General features: G+C 41.5%; 2 protein-coding genes and 1 non-coding gene across 3 annotated transcripts in view; 2 read left to right on the top strand and 1 right to left on the bottom strand.

The window, feature by feature from the left end:
- ZXDC (ZXD family zinc finger C) overlaps window positions 1-21,496 on the top strand; it is a 36,434-nt gene extending 14,938 nt beyond the window's left edge. The window contains exons 6-11 of the mRNA XM_004702308.2: window positions 213-383; window positions 2,708-3,393; window positions 5,140-5,224; window positions 16,347-16,513; window positions 18,505-18,606; window positions 19,912-21,496. Coding sequence (XP_004702365.2) covers window positions 213-383; window positions 2,708-3,393; window positions 5,140-5,224; window positions 16,347-16,513; window positions 18,505-18,606; window positions 19,912-19,998 — 1,298 coding nt within the window. The 3' untranslated portion in view covers window positions 19,999-21,496. The remainder of the gene's footprint in view (window positions 1-212; window positions 384-2,707; window positions 3,394-5,139; window positions 5,225-16,346; window positions 16,514-18,504; window positions 18,607-19,911) is intronic.
- Window positions 14,773-14,904, top strand: LOC115869588. Its single transcript, XR_004046259.1, has one exon. It is a non-coding gene; the product is annotated as a small nucleolar RNA SNORA19 (small nucleolar RNA).
- Window positions 20,908-22,678, bottom strand: part of CFAP100 (cilia and flagella associated protein 100) — a 50,229-nt gene continuing 48,458 nt past the window's right edge. The window contains exon 14 of the mRNA XM_045290151.1: window positions 20,908-22,067. Coding sequence (XP_045146086.1) covers window positions 21,954-22,067 — 114 coding nt within the window. The 3' untranslated portion in view covers window positions 20,908-21,953. The remainder of the gene's footprint in view (window positions 22,068-22,678) is intronic.

Here is a 22,678-nt window from a genome sequence, read left to right as displayed (position 1 = left end):
GCAGTGCCTGATGGCTTTGGTTGATGAGATGGTTATACTTCCTTTTTCTAACTTTAATTTTCATTTAACAGCTTTTAACCTGCATTATTGAGTGGCATTGATTGCATTGTTCCCATTGTGCAGCTATCCACACTGCATTTTGAATGCTTCCTCTGTGATACTGATGTCCTGATAGCACTCGAGTTTCACGTTCATTCTCCCTTTTTTTCCAGGATGCTGTGCTCGTTTCTCTGCTCGCAGTAGTCTGTACATTCACTCTAAGAAGCATGTCCAGGATGTGGGCACTTCAAAAAGCCGCTGCCCAGTTTCCAGTTGTAATAGACAGTTCACGTCCAAACACAGCATGAAGAATCATGTAGCCAAACAGCACAACTTGCGCCAAGGTCCTATCATTTTATATGTCTCTTAGAGTGATAATGATGTATATACCTGACACATGTAAGAGGGCTTTTTTACCCCCTAGGTGGAGAGAAGCAAAAAGAGCGTCACTTTCTTCTCACCTCATTTCAGACATTGCCCAGTTCTTGGCTCAAGTTATTCAAAGTCTTACTAAGCATAGTGCCCTTTTTTTAGGCTTTCCTGCCACTTCTTTGCCTCTAACTTCTAATTCCTCCCTTGTCTTTAAAGTGCTTTCATGAAGAATTTTCCATCTTGCACTTGTTTGGTTTTTCCTAGCATGTGTCTTCTACATCTTTCTTCTATTGTGACCTTTGTCCTGAGTTCTCAGCCTATCCCTCCCAAATTTCTGTGCCCTTTGATTCTGACTTCTTCAGAAGTCCTATCATTCATTCTAGGCTATGGCACTCAAATCCAGCTTCTCGGTTGATCTTTTGAGCTGATTCCAGACTGCTAAGGTTTGTTTTCTTTGGGAGGTAGTAGCGTTTGGAAGATCGTAAGAATCTGGTGGTGGGGATGTGAGGGCTTGGAAAGGGGAGAGATCAGAGAGAGGGAATATACAATGGCCCATATGAGTTTAGAGAGGAAGGTTTGGGAGCACAGTTCTATTAGGCATGGGACTAGACACTTGCCCCTGGGGTCTTGTTTGTAGTCTTAACAGGCAAGACATTGTGTGAGTCTGGGTAGCAGACTTTCCAGGCTAAGGACAAGATTACTTACTCACACACCATGTAGTCGGGGCTGCTGACTAGCAACTTCTTACTGCCATCTGTTTGACAGGCAGCAGCATGGTGTGGATTGAATAGTTCCCAGGGGTTGTGGCTCTTCCCAGCTATGTGACATCCTTTGAGCCCAGTTCATCTTTAAAATGGGAAGATAATTTAAGTAGTTTTCAGAGTGAGAATCCATGTTAAATGTGTAATGCAGAATTTTTAATTTCTTAAAAAAAACAAAACATTTTCTTTCAAAATGTTTGCTGAGTCAGTCCCAGACTCCTGGTGACCTCAGGTAAAAGTCTATTGTAAACCACTTGTGCTACCTGGACTCACTTTATTGGAAAAAAATGGTTGTTTTTATAAAATTAAAGTAATATGACAACTAGAGGAGATATATTATGAATTCGAGTTTTCCTTTGGGGTTTAGGTATCTTTCACAGGATGCATTAAAAATATAATAGCCACAGCTAGAGTTTTCTTGAGAAAGAATAATGTGGAGGCTTTATTGCTCAAATTAATTTTGCTCCTATTTTCCTGTTTGCTTGGTATATAAAAAAGAGGCCCTAGATTGGTATGATTGGTATGTGCTTATATGTATGATACAACCTGACTATTCATTGAAAACTTTTTTGAAATATGTGACATTTATTCTCCCAATGGTCTTCTGATGGCTTCAGTTGCTTAAATGATTAACAAATAGTCCTAATATCCTGAAGACTGTTCTGGTCAAAAGGTGCCTACTGCCTAGTTATTTCTGTGACTAGAGACTCCAAGTGACTCCTAGAGACTCCAAGTGAAGACGTATCTATTAGAATTCCTTCTACTGCATATAATCATTAAATGTTGCTTATGGGTCAAGCACTGGCTAGGTGCTGAGAGTACAGAGATGGGTCAGACAGGGCTCTGCCTTCAAGATAAGCATTGCTTGCGAGAGCAAGAGGGAAGGGAAAAGAAAGTTGCTTGAGTTTGGAAAGACAGTGCTTAGGGAAATGAGTCACAATGAGTGCAGTGATTGGATTCTAGACCAACCACCACCAAGGAAAACTTCAATGAGCTGAACACAGGTCTGGGGAACTGGGGTGAGCCTGATGTCCAAGTTCCATGTGTTTAGCTAGAGCTTTGCATCAGGCTCTGCAGAAAAGTTTTGTTCCTATTGGCCACCTCCAGATAGGGCAGCAGCTAGTTGTGGAGTGAGATTGTAGAATGTTATGAGAGATAGCTAACATAATAAGCTCATTCCAAGCATACTCAGAGCCAGAGTCCCGCTTGTAACTGACTCCTTAGTGTTACCGATTACTGTGACTTTTGTCAGAGTTATTTTCTCTCTGTATTTCCTTGGTTTGGAAGAGTCCCTGCTGGCTTGGGAATTTGAAAGGATGTGTGTAAATAGCACACCGATGACCATCCTGTCTTTTGGTTGGGCGTCTCGATCCTCTTTGATGTCTGGAGGAGGGCGTCCCCGTCAGTCATAACTAGGCAGCAAGTGACATGAAGAGTGATAGCCTTGACAGTCACTTGCTAACATCTTGAGCAGAAACAAAATTTGTTAGTCTTCTGAGATCATATAGTAACTGGAAACTTTATTCTTTTTTCAGATATTCTAACTCACCTAGAAGCTGCAAGTTCTCTTACACCCAGCAGTGAACTTACCAGCCCAGGACAAAGTGAGCTCAATAATATAGACCTAGTGTCTCTCTTCTCTAGTGCATCTGGTGATAGCAGTAGCTCGACAGTCGCATCTGACATGACATTGGTGAACTCTGGAATCTTGACTATTGATGTTAATTCTATGAGCTCATCTCTGGGAGGAAACCTTCCTGTAAACAATTCCTTGGGACAAATGGACCCTCTGGTGCTCGTTGCCAATAGTGACATTTCTCCCAGTCTGGATAGCCCCCTGATGCTTGGGTCAGCAGCCACGGTTCTTCAGCAGAGCAACTTAAATTCAGATGATGTGCAAACTGTAAGTGCAGAAGCATTGGGTTGCCTGGTATCCCTACCTGTGAAGAATTTGAGTCACGACCCACAGGCTTTGACCTCCAGCAATGATGCAGCATTGAACATATTCACACCAACCCCTTCAACCAGCCCCAGTGGAAACAACCATGTCCCAGAACTGCTGGCTCCAATCAAAATGGAGCAGAGTTTGCCTCCTGGCCCAGATGCTGGGCCACAAGAAAGAGGCAAAGTGGTGTCCCAGTGTGCGCTCTCCGACCCGGCAAAGAACTGCAGTTCTCAGAAAGACACAGACCTCGGTGCAGTGCCTGGCAACTTGTATTTGGTATGAGTGCTATATTCAGTCACCACCACATAGCTCACTCCTGTTACACTCAAGTTTGAGGACATTCTGGATTAATCATTTATATGCAGACATTTCTTACTGGTTAACAAAAGAAGACAGTGCTCTGGCCTACAAGTTTGGAATTTGAATTCTGATTTTGAGTCTGGAACTGACTAGTTTTCACAACCTTGAGCAAATCACTTAATGAATCTGAGCCTTAAATTCTCACTTATTTCTAAAATGGGGTGCAGGCTTGACTAGATGATTTCTAAGGTCCTGTTGAATTCCGTTACTCCATGATACTCTATTCTTGGACAAAAAAGGTTATTTCATAATATTCAATGGTTTGCCTTTATGTGTTTTACATAGTAAGATGACCTTAGGGTTGCTAATGATCAGAGAAAGAGGAATTACAATGTAAACTATCTCTAAAGGTTTACCGTAAACTTTAAAACCATGTCAAATTTTTTTAAATTAGAATTTATTAAAAGGACATAATTTCTGAACCTTCATGCCTAAAGAATTGTAAATGCTCCAGTTTTGAGACTGAACGTTTAATATACTTTATATCAATTATGCATTTAATATAACGTAGAATAATCTGTTTCTTCAGTCTCAGATGGGAATGATCACATCATTTTCTCTGTGGCATAGGTCAAATTCAATGGCAACATTGATTCTGTGCAAAAATGTTCAATCTTTTCCATTAGAATTGTGAGAGAACCTACTCACTGATTTAACATGAAGCCAGTTTTTTATTTTCAGTTTGAAAGAAGTACCTTTTCTTTGTCTCTCCTTTTTTGGTATCTTATTTTGTCACCGTCATAGCCATAATTCTAGCATTTGCTTAGATTATCACACAGTTGCTAAATGGGCAAGAATTTGGAGATGGACTACAATTAAGAGATAAAGGGGGAGATCTGTTCCCATGGCATGGACTTAGTGTCTTAGTAGTTTTACACTTCACACCATCTCCAGAATCGGGACTCTGAGGGGAGGCGGGAAGAGCTAGCAAGACCTTGATCCTTATCCCATGTTCGTTTTTTTTGCTAGAAGTTTGACCTTGGGCAGCCTCGCTTCTCTTGAGTACAAATGGTATGTGGTGAATGGGTCTCAGGTATGCCACAAATTGCTGAGGGTAGTTCGTTCTTTTGTGCAGTACTGACTATTAAGCCATTTTTATTTGAAACATTCCTGGAGTTACAAACAGGTGTTTGGTGGACTTCCTCAGTAAACTTTCTGAATGCAGTAACTAGTGTTTTCGCGCATGAGACTTGGTAGCTCTTGCCAAGGAGACCTCTGCAGGGGATATGGAAACAAGAAGCTCCCCAGTCTGCTGTACAGATAATGTTTTGTGGCATATTGTTGAGGATGTTGGGAAATCCAGCAGTAAATTAACCCTGAGTCCCCAGGGGAAGGCTGCTTATACACTTCAGAAAGCAGAGAAGTGTGTAATTCATCTTATACATTTCTATGTAATATATTTTAATATGTTTTAGGCTGGAGAAATAAACTTTGCTTCTCTGGATAATAAAATTCTGTATATTGTTCCACTTGTGAATTTGTTTAGCTCTCACTTAGTTGGATGTGGCATTTGATTCTTTCTATGCCTCTGCTGGAGAGACTAGAATGATTATTTGAGCTTTAATGTATACAAGGAGCAGACTTCTAAACGTCAGTAGTCCACCTGCTACCCTTCCTTTGCTGTTTAGATCCAGTGACTGACAAACTTTTCTTTGGTCTCAGGAAAGTGGGGGCTCAGCAAGAACTGATTACCGAGCTATTCAACTAGCCAAGAAAAAAAAGCAGAAAGGAACTGGGAACAATGCAGGTGAGGATGTGTGTGTTTCAGTGGTTAGTTTCTCAGGTCTGTTTTCTTCTCCTGGAAAAGTTTTCTTGTCAACTAATTAAGCACAGAAGAAACAAATAGAATAGGCATTTTTATAGTCTTTATATGACTTTTATGTTCTAACTGCTCTTATATCTCTCATCAGTTCCTTAGTTTCATCAACTTAGGAAAAAGAAAAAAGAAACAAAATCCCCAGCATCAGTATGGACATGTTTTACTTAAATTAAAAAAAAAGCAGCTGGTGGGAGTTATATACTCCTGTCACTTGGAAGTTTTCAAAATTAACCCGAAGTCATGAGCAAACCCTGAAGTTAGGTGAGCAAAATAGGCCAGGTGTAAGTTAAGCAGAGTTGGAAACTTGTCCACAAATGGCCTTTGGAATTGAGAAGACACTGGGCGTGAAAGTCTGGTGGCATCGTGAGCTGCATGTGGTTTAGAGTTCAGCGTGGTATTGAAATCATTGTGAAGAGTCAGTACTTCATTTGAAATTTACATAGACTGTTTGGACCAAGTGAGACTGAGCTTTTATAACCTCGTGCAAGTCTGTTGTGAACATGTTATCATGGTATATATACAGTGATTAAAAGAAATGGGAAAAATCATAACATTGGATTCTTTTAATACCTGAGTTTTCCCATCTACTTTTTTCCTTTTTTATTCATTTGTCTCTACTAATTTAAACATGTCAGTGGGCATGTAGGTCGAAAAACCCCGTTGCCATCAAATTGATTCCCACCACTCCAGGTGACACCATGTGTGGCAGACTAGAACTGAGCGGCTGAAGACTTTGTTGGCTGTCATCCTCATGGAAGCAGATTGATTGCCAGACATTTTTCCTATGAAACTGCCAACTGTTTGGGTTTTAGTCCAGCATAAACTGAGCCACCCAGGCTGCCTGTCTAAGATCCATAATATTTTATATCTTGCCTTCAATTATTAACATGGCTTTAAAAATAGTTTGTTAATCAATTTCCTAAAAGCAGATACTTTCGTATAATGAACATTGTACATGTCAATAGTAATTGTGATTTAGGAAAGTACTAAACAATGTCATTAATATCATATACAAGTAAAATTACAGTAGTACAGCAACAAGGAGCAACCAGAAATTCTAGCCAGATTCAGAAAAGAATGGAATGAGGGTTATCGTTGCTGTTGTCAGATGCTGAAAGTAGAGGATACCTGAAAGCTGTTACGTCTGTTTTGTTGAGTAAGCAAAGACCTTTGACTGTGTGGATCATAACCAACTATAGATAATATTGAGAAGAATGGGAATTTCCGGACGTTTGAATGTTTTGTGGCATCTATGTACGTTCCAAAGGACAGTTATTCATGTAGAACAAGGAACTAGTGTGAGGTTTAAAATCAAGGAAGGTACATGTCAGTTATATTCTGTCACCATCATTATTCATTCAGCTGGACAAATACTCTTGAGAAGCTGGACTATAAAGAAGAGCTCAGCATACAATTGGAGGAAGGCTTAATAACAGCCTGTGATATGCAGAAGGCATAACCTTGCTTGCAGAATGCCAGGAATTAAAGCAGTGATGAAATCAAAATCAAAGGCTCTAGTACTGATTGGAAGTCAATGTAAAGAAAACGAAACACAACTGGTCTAATCCATTACATCATGGAAGATGGAGGAAACATTGAAGTTCTGGAGGATTTCATTTGGCTTGGATCTAATCTGTGCTCATTGAAATAACCATCAAGAAATCAAACTACATAGAACATTGGGCAGATCTGCTGTACAAAACCTTTTTAATGTATTGAAGAGCCAGGGTACAACTTTGTGGACTTAACGTGTCCCTGACTTCTGAGCCACGGCCTCTTCATTTACTTAGTAGGCATGTGAAAGTTGTCAATGAAAAAGGAAAGTACCACTAATTTCTAGAAGAACAAATCTGTGCTTCAAGAAGTACCGCCAGAATGCATCTTACAAGGGCAGATGGCAAGACTTCATCTTACCTACTTTGGACATGTCAGGAAAGACCAGCCCCTGGTAAAGGGCATCATGTTTGCTAGAGTAGGGGGTCATTAAAAAAGAGGCAGACCGTCTTACCAGGTAGGTGAACTGGCAACAGTGAGTGCAAACAAAACAGCTGTGAGGAGGACGAATAACAAGTGTTTTGTACAGAGGGTCGCTGTGTGTGGAAACCAACTTGATGGCACCTAACAGCAAAACTGTAGGAAGGGTTACCTCCACGGTTCACAGATGACCAAAATAGGGCTTGTAGAGACAAGAGAGTCTGGCGGTGGTGGTAAAAATTTGTAGAAGGAAAGAACACATACCACACAATGAACAAAAGACCTTTTGTTCATCTGGCAAATAAGCTTGAAGTTGACAAAAGGAATATGACAAGCATTCTGATAAATAAAACATGAAATTCACGGCATTGAATCAGAGTGACACCGGTAGAGGTGGGGTTTTTGTTTTATTTTTAAACAAATATTTCAGCATTACCATTTAAAAATAGACACTTAAAAAGTGTAGGTTCGTTTTTGTTGCCATGCCTTTACAACTTGACAGTACTTCTTTAATACCAGTATTTAGCAAGTGTTTAAAACTTTGATTTGTCTCACTTTTAATTTTTTATAACTGTCTTTCTAATCAGAATCCAAATAAGGTTTACATGCTATTATTTATTAGTGGTTCTGAAATAGTCTGCGTCTCTCCCTTTATGTTTGGTAAAGTGCAAGGGCCGCAAAAAGGGGGAAGACCCTTGATGAGCAGGGTTGGCACAGTGGCTGCAGCCGTGGTCTCAGCCGTCAGAGCAATTGTGAGGACGCGCAGGACCGTGCGTGTCTTGTGCTGTTGTGCACAGGGTCGACAGGAGTCGGAGTCGACTCCCTTCGTATAATTGTTGAAGAAGAAATGGGTTGGTTGTCAAGTGTGTTAAACTGGAACTTGCATTACTGTGGTGTACTTTTAACAGGTTACTTTATCTTTGTGTTTCTGTAAGTTATTATCTTTGGGGGCTTTTTTTACAGTAGAAACATTTTCTTATAAATGTAAAGACTTACGTTCTGTTACCCACGTGTCTTCTCTGAAATACCCTGTAGAAGTAATATAACCTTATGAATGACAGAGGAATGTAGGTCCACAGCCTCTTTTCCAGAACCCTTGCTTGGAGATAAGTTTAGACTGTGGAAGAGCTTCCCTGGCTAGTGATACTCCATGCCTATTGTTTATACATAGTTGTTGGGAGGACTTAGTCCTGTCAGAACTCCACTGGGGGAGAATAACTGGAAGCTTTGCCCAGGAACTCCCTTGACCATACCCCATCTGCCTTTGATTTTAATTTGGATGTCCCCCTACTGTGATAACGCTTCTAACCCTGCTTGCCCTGTTGTGGGTTCCACATTGGCTGCTAACTGTAAGATCAGCAGTGTGAATTTACCAGCTGCTCCGGGGAGAAAGAAGAGACTTTATGCCCTCATAAAGATTAATAACCTCTAATCCACTGGCATTTATACTCTGTCCTATGGGGTCAGAATCTACTCAGGGACAGTGATTAGGGAATTTTATGGTGATACACTCTACTCTGCTTCCCCAAACATTGCCATCTCAGATAATCATAGTCGGTTTGTCAAACTAAAGAAATGAACACTCTGAGTTTCACAGTTAGTTGAACACTCTATGCATTGATTGGACCATTGTTTTCCACCTGTGGTATTTTGCTCTCCCAGGATCCAGTCCAGGATCTCATGTTGCCTTGAGTAGCCGCCTCTGACAATTCCATTCTTTCCGTGTCTTTTGTGACACTTTTGAAGAGTATTGGTCAGTCATTTTGTAACGTGCTCTTCTATTTGAGTTTGTCTAATGTTGTCTTATGATTATACTGGGGCTGTGGATAGTTTTTGAAATAAGAGGTAATAGACTAGACTCTTGTTACCTTATCGCACTGAAGTACTTGGGTATCACTCCAAGGTACATGGTTCAAGACGATTTATTACTAGTAATGTTAACTTTGATCACTGGTGTTGTTAAGGTGCTGTCTGCCAGATTTTTCCACTATAAAATTACTATTTTTCCCTTAAGTTAATAAATCATTATTTTGAGAGAGATACTTTGAGACTGTGTGCTAAGTTGTGGGGCCCTCCAAGATTAACATTAGGTTCAGTAAATCTCTAGAGAGACAGAACATTCTCGAAAGTTGTCAGTTTATAACCATGGTATGGTTTTATCACATTGAAAGAATACAAGTTACCATCAAACAAGGAAAAGTATAGCTTATCACAATAATAGATCATTGAACGTAAATATTTTATTCACATCCTGCATGTTATTAAAACCTAGTACAAGGCTGCCATAGATAAAGATGGTGTGGAACCCGTTTGCCTCACAGGCAGCGTCCTGAACCAGAAGCAAACATAAGACTATTCATCTTTATGTGGGAAAGATGGTCTCCAAATCTCCAGATCTCATCTGTAACAGCAGTAAAAATAGTAGAACATTGCAAGATCACTAATGGCAGACATTCTGTACACGTGGGTAGAAATATCTAGTGCACAGTAGTTTTAAATTCCAGTCAAACAATCTCGAAAGGAGCTTAACAGAAAAATGAAAACTGCCCTTTTAAGTTTATCTGGAAAAATAATTGAGTAGTAACGGTGAGAGACTTGCTCTACTGACGCTCAGGCTGAGCAAACCCGTAGCAGTGGACATGTGAGATGCGATACGTGCAAGTTTCTCAAGTCATTAGGGCAAGGAAAGGAAGTAGCCATTTAGTGGCTTGTATCATGATTAAATGGCTTTGTGTGAAAGTTTACAGAACAAATTGGCTTTTCATTCAATTCATACAGGTTTTTTTTTTAACATTAATTGCCGTTCTCCCAATGTAGCAGCACGCTTCCCACCAGTTTCCTGCGTTTACTATTTCCCTTTGTCCTTCCACGCACTGCTTTGTGAACTTTATTTCTGGGTGGATGTTGCCCTTTGATCTCACGTGGTTGATTACTATTCTAAAGGGCACATTCCCTGTTGTTACTGTTCAACTTAGAGGCCTGCCTATTATTTGAAAGTTGAGCCAGAAGGGTGAGTTCATTTCCAGGTTTGAAGGATGTCTAAAGGACATACGTAGTCTCAGGGCTCAATCATTCTCTATCAGAACAGTAATCCTAATCTTTATATGATTTTTAGTTTTATCCCACATTTTTGCCACTCTGTTCAGGACTCTTACTGTAATCACTTTCAGAGCAGTGTGTGTGTGTGTGGGGGGGGGGACCTGGGGGCTATCAAATTCTGCTCTCAGGTCAGGGTCACTGCAGCTAGGGTTCACATGATCGATTCTTTGGACCAAATTCTTTTGTGTATCTTTGATTTTCTTTACTTTGTGTTGTTCGGGAGTGGGAGAAACTAATAGTTGTACCTTACATGGTTCACACACTTTTAGGCCCTAGTCACACTCACCAAAGTAGTTTTAGAACACAGTGTTTTTGGACTGTATGATGCCAGTTGGCTTAGTGCCTGCTGAGACGATGTTCCTGAGCCCTTAAGGTGTTTGATTATGGTTAAGAAGTTTTCACGACTTTTCACCCTGTATGTTGCATATTTATAGGTGTATTTGCAGCACATGCAAATATATTTGTAGAAATACTTTGTCATATATGCATATTTATTTATATTCATGAGTGTGGTCCCATTTGCTTTACAATCTCTGCTCAGCTTGCATGTTTATGTATTCACTTACAGATTAATATTATTACAGTTACTGCAGATTTGTGCATTTATGGTAATTGTATTTACGTTTGTTGCCATTAATGCTTGTGTTCTTCCTAGTGTCTTCTGTTGATTTGATCATTTTTGCTGCCCTCTTTTTTTTATTGTTGTTCTGACCTCCTATTATTGTACATTGCCTTTTTCTTCACTTTAGTAGTATTTACCCTCTAGTTAGCGACTTACCTTCAAATATCAGTAGGGTCACTCATGGTGGATAGGTATCAATGGAGCTTCCAAACTTGAGACAGAGTAGGAAGAAGGAAAAGGCATCAATTTTGAAAAATTTATGGACAGCAGTGGAGTATTGTCTAATAAAGTGGCAGAAGGTGAGTTAGTCCCTCAGGTTGAAGACACGCAATGACTGGAGAAGGATTGCTTCCTCAAAGTAGAACTGTCACTGTAAGATGACTGTCACTATAAGATGGGTGGAGCAAAGTTTTCAGACCTTCATTTGCGATGCTCAGAATGAAAAATAGCTAGCTACAGATGCCCATTAATGATTGGAATGTGGAATGTATGAAGTGTGAATCTGCCCCTACCTACTCCTTCTTTACTTGAACAGTGATAGACATTGGCCAACACATCTGTCAAATCTACCCTTAACTGCATTACTTAAGCTTCAATCTGTACACACTCACATTCTCAACTATACCAAATTGGAAGCAGGTTGAGTGCCCAAGAACACACCAGCATACACACCACATAAATATAACACCACCACCACCACCACAGTGCCTCAGAGACAACAGACAGTATCATCTCAGTAACGAATAAGACAGAGTGGTTCAAACAAGTGGCCAAAATGCAGGGCCAGGAAACCTTCCTGAGGAAGAAATGGCTTTAGAATTATCTGGTAAGGAATTAGAATTATTTTAAAATAATCTCATTGACTTGAGAGAAAGTTCAAGAAAGCTGTGGATAAAATTTTTTTAAAAACTAGGAGAAATCAAGAAAACACAAGAACTGATAAATGAAAAACTAGAAACCATTATCGAAAACATCAAATAGAAATCTCCAGAAGATAAATACTAAGGTTCCAGAAATAATAAATTAAAAGTACAAAAGGGTAGACTGGAATCGTTTGAAAGCTGAATTAGTGAGATTAAAGACAAATATCAAAATATTAATCTGCTAAAAGAACAATCAGAAAAATAAACAGCAACAAGGTCTAAGAATGACATGGTCCAGAATTTTAGAATAAGGAAACAGGAGAAAAAGGGGCAGAGAAAATTGTCAAGGAATTGGAAGAACAACCAGGAGCTGTATATTCAGTTCTTGAAAACTTTGCCATATTTCTCACCGTCATTGTGTAAATAGTGTCCAGCTACTTAAGTTTTTAATCTGTACTAAGTCAACAATCCATGTATTTTGGTCTACAAAGTAATCGTAAGCATGAATACTTCTCTCAATAGTGTTTTAAATTCTATACTATTGGCTAAATTAATGACACTGTCATAGAGTTACCATATACCCCATAGGGATGATTTCTAATATTCCCCAATAAAATGATAAGGATGTTTCTGAAAATGAACCAAGGCCATAAAAACCATAGACCCATGGGGAGAAAAAGAAAACATAGACCCACGAATGGATTTTTAACTCGCATGTAATCATGGTCCTGATTTAAGAACAATTAGTTCTTAGGATGTAGCTCTACTCGATACTTGTCCTTGTAAAGAAACGGGTGCTGAGCGTAAGTTTAATGGGTAAGTAAGCTAACGGGCGCTAAAACGTAAAGAAACATGTGGTGAAGAAGCCACATGGTGCCTGGCTATCAGAAGAGCATCTGGAGCCTTAAAGACGTGTCATAAAACAGCCACATAAGTGATGAATCAACTAAGTCCACACAAAAGGCACACCAGTCTATGTGACTCAGAGATTGTGAATAAAATCTGAGGAGGAGGGAATGGTATCGGCTTAAATTCTGAGCATCTGTTTGGCAGAATGTTATGGATAACAGTGAAAGGCCAAAATCCATTTGCAGGGCCCCTATGTGGGCCTGGTAAATCCTCTTAGGCCATAGAACAGAGATGTGAATAGCCTTGTTCTCATACAGAGTGCATTGAAAAGTTGATCAGTGCAAATGTATTCGGGTTAAAATTTAACACCTTATCATTTGTCAGTTGGCCCATTTTAAATTTGTTTTACTTTTTAAAATGTCCTGCTTTATATTGAGGGTTTTCTCAGTTCTATTTTGTTGTTGGATTTGTTGTATGTTTATCTATATATGAAATTCAGGACAGGTAACTAGCAAAAGTAACTGGATTAATAATTACTTAAGTACATGGCACAAAAGGTTGCAGGGAACTGGGGAGCTAACAAATAACTACAAGAAGAAAATACTCTGAAATTGATTGTCATGTTGATTGTACAACTCTTTTAATATTGAATTGGATGATATGTGAATTATATGCCAATAAAGTATTTAAAAATTTTAAAAGATACACATTCAAGAACTAGAACAAACCTCAAATGGGATAGAACTCAAAAGAAAACCACCAAGACATAATCAGACTTAGCAAAACCAAAGAGAGGAAAGACTCCTGCGTGCATCTTGCAGAAACAACGTTACCTACAAGCTGTGCTATCAGCAAAAACCATATGGGCCAGAAATCAGTAGAATGACATAAAACCCTGACAGAAAAAATGCCAAAGAATCAAAATTGTCCTTCAAAACAGACAGTGAAATTAGGACAATTTTAGATACACGCAAATTTAAAGACTGTATCAATCATGCCAGTTCTTAAGACAGGAATTGAAAACAGTAGACAACAACTTGGTGTTTGTGTACACGATGCCACCCCCCCAGAAGTCAATGCCTTTGACGTATAATGAATAAAGCAAACCATCGAGGATGAAAATAGGGAACCAAGGGTGTCCATTTATAAATTACAGCGGTTGCAAGTTAACAAGAGGGAATAAATGGTGTAGTTAGAGAATTTTCATATGGACAGTGGAAGTCAAGATGCAACAAACTTTAACTTGGGAACAAATTTTCGAAATACAAGGTAACCATCAGAAATTTAAAGGAAAAGCATAAACGTGGTGCACACACACAAAAGGAAATGAAGAGAATGCTGAGAAGCCTAAACAAAATACAGAAAATTTAAAAAAAATACAGAAAATTATGTGGATCAAAGAAACCAGCAGCACCACAAAACAGCACAGTGACAGCAACAAATTAATGCCTCTCCACAATTGATACTGAATGTGTGTGGATTCAATGCACCAGGCAAGACACAGTAGCAGTATGGGTAAGGAAACGGATTCATCAATGTGCTGTCCATAAGAGAGACATCTTAGACAAAAATAAATGTCAAAGATGAAAGAAATATCAAACTAATGATAATCGAAAGAACAGGAATGAATGGCAGTACTGACTCCTGATAAAGTAGATTTTAACAAGCAAAAATCAGCATGTCCTTCAGAGAAGGACATTATGTAACAATTGAAGGGTCAATTGAGCACGAGAACATAGCCATGATATCTACACCCAGTGAAAAAGCATCAAATTACATGAGACGCGGAGTGGAAAGGAGAAATCGGTAACTAAATAATAGTAGGTGGCTTTAATATACCATGCTCAATGAAGGATAGAATAACCGAGTAGCTGAGCAGATACAGAAGAACTAGACACAACCAACGTGGCCTCATAACCGTACACCGAACACGCCACCCAACAACAGCACAATATACATTCTTTTCCCACGTACACAGGACATTCTCCAGAGTAGAATTACTAGGTCACAAAGCAAGCCTTGGTAAATTTTGAAGCAGTGAGGGGAAACTGCTTAAAAGTGTGGTTTTTGTGCACATTTCATTGACCTGCTTCCATTTATATGTGAGCAGCGTTATTTCTTATGTGCTAAACAAGTAGTTGAAGGTTAATTAGCAGTTTAACTAAACATGTAGTAATGCTGCCAGTCTCCTTCATACAAAAACAATTCGCTAAATGTTCAGATGAATTTAGCAGCAGGTCTTTGTCTACTAATAAGTTTTTGTGTACTAAACTGGATTAGCAAAGAGTATTTTTTTGAGCAGTTGTCTAATGGGATGTTTCAAAGCAGGGATTTAGAATTGAGAGCATTGAATGAGAACTCCAGTTCCCAGAGTACCCTGTCAATCAAGTCTCTGAATGCCATTTTTTCTCCCTGAAAAGTGAGACTAATTTGTCCTTTTCAAGGTTGTCATGAAGTATCACAGACAGGTTTGGGGAAAGGACGGCTACCCTTACTGTTGACCTTATGTTGTAAAAAAAAAGAAATAGTGTGCTTTTCACGGATATAACTGTAGGGATTAGGACCTGCCACCAAAGCCCCCTTGACACCTCGATGTCAATTGTGACAACAACCCTGGCATCCTCTGCAGCAGCGCCAACCACCTGTGCCTGTTGAGATGGACCCAGGCTCTTCACACGGTTTATCATGTTCTTCAACTCTAGGTTGACTAGAAATTCCGGGGGAGAAATGCTTTTCAGAAGTTCAGCAAGTTTATCAGTTTATCACTCGATTCTATATCTTTTATAAATTCAACAAAACTAAACACTTTTATGAAACACAACTTGTAGGTAATAATAAAATTAGCCATTGAGTTGTATGTGTAATGTGCCCAGGGGTGTCCGAACAGAGAATATCAACAACTAAAAGGGCTTTGGAGTTTTCATAAACCGAGTGCTGCTCTATCTCCTCGTTTATTTGATAATTTATTATTTTGGGTGTCAATTCCTCCGGCAGTTCTCCCAACACTATAATGCCCAGGCCATTCCCATTTTGCAGGTGCCCAGAGGTTAAATTACTGCCCCGTGGCGGCATGACAGCAGGTGGTAGAGCCCTAAATGGACTCCAAACACTAGCTCTGAGCAGCTCCAGTGCTTCCTAATCCTAACATGCTTACTTCTGGGCATTTTTTCTTTTCCTCTTTGTACTTCATTACTTTAATAAGGGTATATTCTCTAAAAGTTATAAAGTGATTATTTTTTAAAAAGGAAACTGGAAAAAAAAAACATTCTGAAGTATTTGGTAGATTTTTAGCATGCCCCTGAGTTGAGCAGGTCTGCTGCCTTCCCGCTTCTCCATGAGACTGTTGTTCATTGGGGTTGGTTGTACCAGTGAATTAGTGTTTAGGGTGCCAGGAGCTGCTGGAGTTAGAGGGTTAAGGAAGAACATCTGCCCTCCAGAAGTGGGCAACTTGGGTCTGATTCTTGTCTAATTGTAAGTTTTTCATCAAAATCCTGGGGCTTTTGTTTGTTTTTACCTCTTTTGGTTATTCCTACCAGGTACTTTGAGTCTGCTATCTGTACAGAACTGCAGTGTAGACTGTCTTCCTAATAAAAGTCCTGGTCAGTACATGGCATATTGGATATATTGGTGTGTTTCATTTTAGGATCCTCGGGGCCTGCTGCAAGAAAAACTAAAACTGACAAAACCAGCCCTCCTCACTCGCACACAAGTCAGAGTAATTGGCTGTGTGGGGACGTAGCACCATGTGGAGGTCTGTCGGGACCAGAGCCCGCAGCTGGGGTGCGATGTGTTCAGGTCCAGCTACTGCAGGTAAGAACCAGAGATTCAAGGAAAGGTGTTCTGCAGACATCAGAGGCAGGTCAGGCTGGGCGAGAGTGATGCAGGCTGCTCCCTAGCCCCAGCACCGTCACATAAGATCTGCCTTCCAGTGCCCCTCGTTTCAGTTGATTGCCTCTTCACCATTCACCACCTCCCTTTTCTGAACAGTTCCCAAGTCCTGTGTATAACCTAAATGCTTTAATAACCCTGCATCTTCCTCTGCCCTGCCCTGTACTGCTTTTGTCCAGGCTTTTGCCTTTATTTGGCCACCTTCATCCTACTTGTGTGTATCTGGCTTTCCCCCAGTGCAATGTATCTACATAACTCAGGTACTTTCCTAAGTGTGAATGGTCTCATGGCCCTCTCCTGTACCTGCTTTGCATCCCTGGTCATCACTGCCCTTGATTTATCTGTAGAAAACTCTTGTACTCCTATCTGGTCATTTAGACTCTTGGTAGCACACTGCCTAAGTGCCCACTCCCAGAGCCCTGACTCACTGCCTGCCAAACCTGTCTACCGGTTCCTCGGGCACTCTGGTCACTCTCTCCTCCCTACCCTCACCCTGCTGTGCCCTGCTCCCCCAGGGGTAGTCACCTTTGTTGTAATGTGCTGAAGGTACTTTCTTTCCCTAACAAACAGATCCTTTCAGGAGCAAAGTCTCCATCTCTTAGGCCCTCCCTATCATGTCTGGACATCAAGTGGCTGTCTGACTATTTTTTCAACAGCGTCATGTATGCCTTAATTTTCAGCTTCATTTTTAGTGCCTGGAATGGGGAAGTAAAAAAAAAACGGTGGAATTTGGGGGGAGAAGTATTTAAAATGGATTGTGATACGTGAGTGACTGGCCCAGGCACACACCACCTGTTCTCCAGCAGGCTTTGGGCCTTGGCTTACTTACTATTTACTTAGCGGGAAGGCAGAACCAGAGCCTTCTTAGCACATCTAAATGCCTAGCTAACTGATGGTGGGCAGAGCGGGCCTACTGTTATGGAGTGCTTGTAGAAGGAATAGGCTGAGTGGCTGGGAAGCAGCAGGATGCAGTCAGGTGGAAGGAACAGCGTGGGTGGCAGTAGGGGCAAATGGCAATCAGTGAGGGGGTCAGAGGGGAGTCCAAAGAAGAACACAGCAAGGTGGTGCTGCTCACAGGAAACATGGATCCTTGGGAGTATGGGGCAGGAGAATGAGGAAGTGTGCCTGCAGAGAGAAGTAGCTCAGAGCAATGAAGAGATACAGGCCTTCTAAACACAGGGCAGTGAGTAGGGAGGGAAAAGGGCCAGCTAGAGGCCTGAGCTTGATCACAACTTAGAGGTCAGAAGTGGACAGGAAGGGACAGATAGGTTCTAAAGTGCAAATGGGAAGAAAGCTGGGGCCATGACTGGAAAGGGAACTGGTTGGGAAGGGAGTGGATGACAGCTGTATGGTTTGGGCAGCTTACTGCATCAATCTGGGCTGCATGCTAACAGATACAAAACAGGAGTACACTGTGTTCCCTGCTGGACACATGGCTGTGAGAAGAAAGACGTGAGCCTGAGATGATGTCTAAGTGATGGGTGTGAGCTGGCTGGACTTGGATTGTACAGGCAGACAGGTGCCAAATAGTAGTACCTGTTTGCTTAACTAGATGCACAAGGACCTGGCTGCCTGTTCTCTTCCCTCCCAGCTCTCCTGCGAGGTGGCTGGCACACAGAATACTGTTGGAAAGAACCTTTTGGCAGAGGCCTGGCATTTGAGGAGGGGCGGGTACCCCCTGTGTTGGGTGCTGGAGCAGCTCTAGCACACATACACACAAAAGAATGGGTATCAGAACTGAGGGGCGGCCTGTGGAGAAAGGGGAGAATGGTCCTGCTGCCTTCCCCGGACTGTCTGGATGGGGCTAGCTCTACGTGGTGCCGTAGGAAAGAGAACTCTAGTACAGAGGGAAAGTAGTCCCCGTGTTCTGTGGAATAGCCATGTAAGAGATATTTTCATTGTTGCTTCCCCAGGATGACCCTGCAGGTGAAGGTGTCTTGCCACTTGCACTCAGCTTGCAGCCCCCCCTGCTCCGCCCTCTGCTCACCATGGACTTGCCTATCTACGTCCTCCAGGTCTGGATGTCTTATCACTCCTAATTTTATTCTTAGAACCACTAGGGCTTTCACAGCTTCTTAGTGGCTTTCTGCAGCAGCAGAGTTAGCCGCTGAGCTGGGCTCACAGGGACATTGAATTGCTTTTGGAAGAGGTTGAGTGGGTAACAAGAGTGGAGGATGTGGGTAGCTCAGATTGGTTTGTCGTGGAGCTCACTGACAAACAAGGTACGAATCACTATGCTCCTGTGGGAATATTGTGTACTAAAAAGTTCTGTTTGCTTTTTACTCTTGGAGCGGGGCGGGGTGGGGTAGGCTGGCCAATTTTTCATATGTGGGGAAAAGCCCCAGCAGAATTAAGTTGAAAACAGGTGGCATTACAGAGTTCAGATGTAAATATAAAAGAACTTGTAAATATGAAATATGTATATAAATAATAAAGAATAAGCTTACCTAATTTTTATCATTATGGGTTATTTTTTTAACTTATGCAATTAGTTGCTTTAGCTTTGTTGGTTACATCCAAATTGGGCTGTTTAATATTTGCCTTCACCTCAAAAATAAATACTGCCTTGAGCCCTGGTGAGAAACAAGGTTGCCTGGCACCCAGCTGCCAAGCATGTGTCAGTTGGAGTCCGGCTTGTGTGTCCCAAATCTCAGTCGTTTGACCTCCCTTTTGCCTGGCTCTTCTCTTGAAACTTGGGTCCTAAGGAAATATGTGGTGTGCACATAATTGACAAAATCATGTTTATTGTGTCATTTGAATGTAATTTTGGAAAAGTTAAAAAACATTATCTTCTGACTGGAGAAAAATTTGATGGGTGGCTGGGATACTACTTAGCCATTGGACATGATGTAGATAAAAACTTCATAACTTGGAAACTTACCGTGAATGAAGTGGGAAATAGGAGTTATAGAATAAAATAACCTCATTCAGATGATCTCATTTGTATTAAAAGATAAATGGGGGTGTGAGTGCTTACCAATATGTACTTATTGGTGTGTGTGTGAGAGAGAGAGAGAGAGAGATCTGAAACATCTACAACATTATATATTGACTCTTGATTCCTTCGTTTATATTTAAATTTTTTCAAGTATATGCTTTCCCAATGTGGCAAAGAATGTTCTCTTTAAATGAGAAAAATCAGGCATGCCTGGTCGATTGAGAGTATAAGGGCGTCTGGGTTGAGAGCTGAGACGTTGTCTCCTTTGAGGTATGTGTGTAAATCTAGTCCCAGTCTAGTCACCGGTCCTCAGAGCCAGTGACCCCTTTCTGGCCTATTCCCACTCCCTTTGTCCTTCATACTTTCTCTGCTTGGTTCACAGGAAGTGTTCCCAGCCCCAGAGGATACAGCAGGTCCTGAGGCTGCCCCGTTTGCCAGAAGCACCATCAACCTTCAGGATTTGCAGTGAAAGTGCTGGCTGCGGGCGCCCTGAAGACTTGATTTAGATGGGTCTGTGGGTGTGGCTGGGGCTTCTCAACTTCGGCTCCAAAGTCCAGCCTAGTTTTTCAGAGAACTTTTTGGTACATTTATAGAACATATTTTGCTTTATCTTTTATCAGGAACCAGTTTGGGCTCTGCTGTTTGTGCCCTATACAGAGGCAGTTCTTTGGAATGTGGGGCTCAGCTCCGAAGGGGCCTGTTGGGTCCTTCCCAGCCACCCTCCAGTACAGTGCCCTTTCTGCCCCTTTTGACATGAACAATACAGTACTTGTCACAGTTAAAAAAAAGCGAAAAGATATCTGCAGAAATAGGGTAGAATTCAGGGTTCCCAGTGGAAAACATCTTTGTAGTAGACCAGACGAGGTCTTTTAGCTTCGGTGTTTTAACGTTTTGTCTGAGAGATACATAGACCATTTTCTAAGAGTGTATAACAAGCACTTCGGTCAGGCTGATTTTGCAGTATTGCAGTGTAAATGTGGCCACCTCACAGGGAATCTAAATTCTAGTCCATGTTCTTGCTGTAAAAGTAGGCCAGGTAGGTACAGGCCAGAGGCAGCCATTCTTTAAGAGATGGAGAGTGCAGTGGGCCATCAGTGGACCTGACCCACGGCCTCTCATAGGGCCCAGGTATGGGTCATAATTTGCATGGGAGAGCTAACACTTTAAAAATAATCTTTCTAAATTTTGTTGTTGGTATTAACGTTTAATAGTAATTTGAAAACAGCTTATACAGTGATGCTCTGAATACCATAAATTGTGTATAGAACTATAATTATGGTATGTGTATGGTTTTTATTGTTGAGGTGGAGGAAGTCCATTTAATATGTCAAGGTGTATTTTTACAGAGTAAGGCCTGTCTTGCAAAAAGGCAAGTCGATAATCTTATACATATTTATTTGTTAATAACACACTTGATGGAGTGACACAGGGTTGTTCAGAGATGTTTGTTTTGCCTTGTGCCTTTTCAAGTGTGTGTTCAACAGATGCTGTTTGGGTTCTCGGTATGGAGTCACCTAAATTCTGCCCATTGTTTGCTTCTTAAATTTGGGGCTCCTGTCTGTCCGCTTGGAGGTCCATCTGCCCAGGGTCCCTCTCTGCCTAGAATTAAAACCATATATATAAATGGTTCTCTTCCACCATCTAAAGTTCAGGTATTGAAAGGTGTCCAATTGACACTTGCCCCAGATTGTCTGCGCGGACAGATAGTGTGCCCCTTTCTCTGGGCGGCCAGGCAACCCCTGTGCTTTGGCTGTGGGCTCTGTGTGGCCTAGAAGGCTCCCAAAGAGTGGAAGATCATTGCCACAGAAGTGCTTCTCTTTGAAGTGGTCTGAATCTCTTCCGCCCAGGCTTCGGGGAACAAACAAATAATTAGGATAGACTGTTAGTGTCTTGTGAGCACTGAGGTTTGCAGTTGGTGATGGGCCCGACTCCTAGTGCAAGTGAATAAAAGTTTTTGTAATGTCATACACCAAAGGTTTTTGCTTGGTTTAATTCAAGGAACTGTGGTGTCAAGTGTTGAAAATGTTTCCTTTTCCCCTTCTATTAGTAAGACTCACCTGTTGTTTGCCCAGTTTGCTGCTTGCTTTTCTTGTCTTTGCATCAGAAGAGAATCCCAGCCTATAGTATCCCAGCGGGAACTGGAGCTTCTACCCAGTTTTGTGTCTCTGAAAAAAAGCTGCTGTTTTAGAGGAGAACCGAGATGGGTGCTCCCTCCCTCAAACATAGGCTATGGCCAAATGAGAATGTCAGCTTCCTTGCACAGGCGTCAAGACACCCAAGCGACAAAGTTTATTTCAGTGGTAGAGGAAGTGGACAGGGGAACCACCAGAATGCACAGGGCCTGCCACCAGGTCATTCCAGCCTCTTCTGATTGCGGGCTTCTTTCATGCTGTCAGCCACACTGCCTACGTGGCTTTGAGAAAGTTAGGTGAAGAAGAGGATCAGCTCTTCCTTGTCCTTATCCATGAAAATGTGCTCAGATGACTTCTTTGTTTTGAGAACTGGGGGCTTGGAGCGGGACACCAGTTTCCTGCCTTTCTGCAAAGAGGAAATGAATGTCATCAGTGTCTGCTTTATGCCATGTCTGCCTCACAGGCTCACCGAAGAGTGATTCTCAGACAATCCCAAAGCTTCAAGTGGAAGAAGCCAGAGGACTTGGGCAGGAGGCTGGCCTGCCTGCGACCTCAGTGGTCCCAGTCAATTCTGACCAGCCCAGCAGCACCGAGGGTTGACTTGATTGTAATATAGCTTGGGTGTGTGTAAAAAGCATGCACCAGCATTTACTAAAATCAGTTCCTTGGAACACTTAACTCCTGGATACTGAGAAAAGTGGCTGCTTGGTCTCATAGCTCTGGAAATTCTAGACAGCCTATTATTTCTTTTGCTGCATAATTGTTTTAGAGGTGGGGGTAGTGCTGGTTTGAGCAAGAAGGCACCTGTCTGCCTTTTCAGGTGGGAGGAGGCATCCAAGTACCTGGCCTGTTGTTGGGACAAACTTGTTGCCAGGGCTTGCTTTGACCAGAGTTCTCCTTGACCTCAAGGCCTTTGGCTGTTCTCCATTTGTCAGGTAGGGATGTGGAGGGGAGGCCAGGTGATAAGAGGAGTGGCCTGAGTGAAGGGTCATATTAGACCTGATGGGATTGTAGGGG

The sequence above is a fragment of the Echinops telfairi genome, unplaced genomic scaffold (genome assembly GCF_000313985.2).
Source record: "Echinops telfairi isolate 266 unplaced genomic scaffold, ASM31398v2 ScPeMD7_31;HRSCAF=116, whole genome shotgun sequence".
NCBI classification, from domain to species: domain Eukaryota; kingdom Metazoa; phylum Chordata; class Mammalia; order Afrosoricida; family Tenrecidae; genus Echinops; species Echinops telfairi.
Note: the sequence above shows the minus strand (reverse complement) of the source record. Positions and strands in the feature narration are given on the sequence as shown.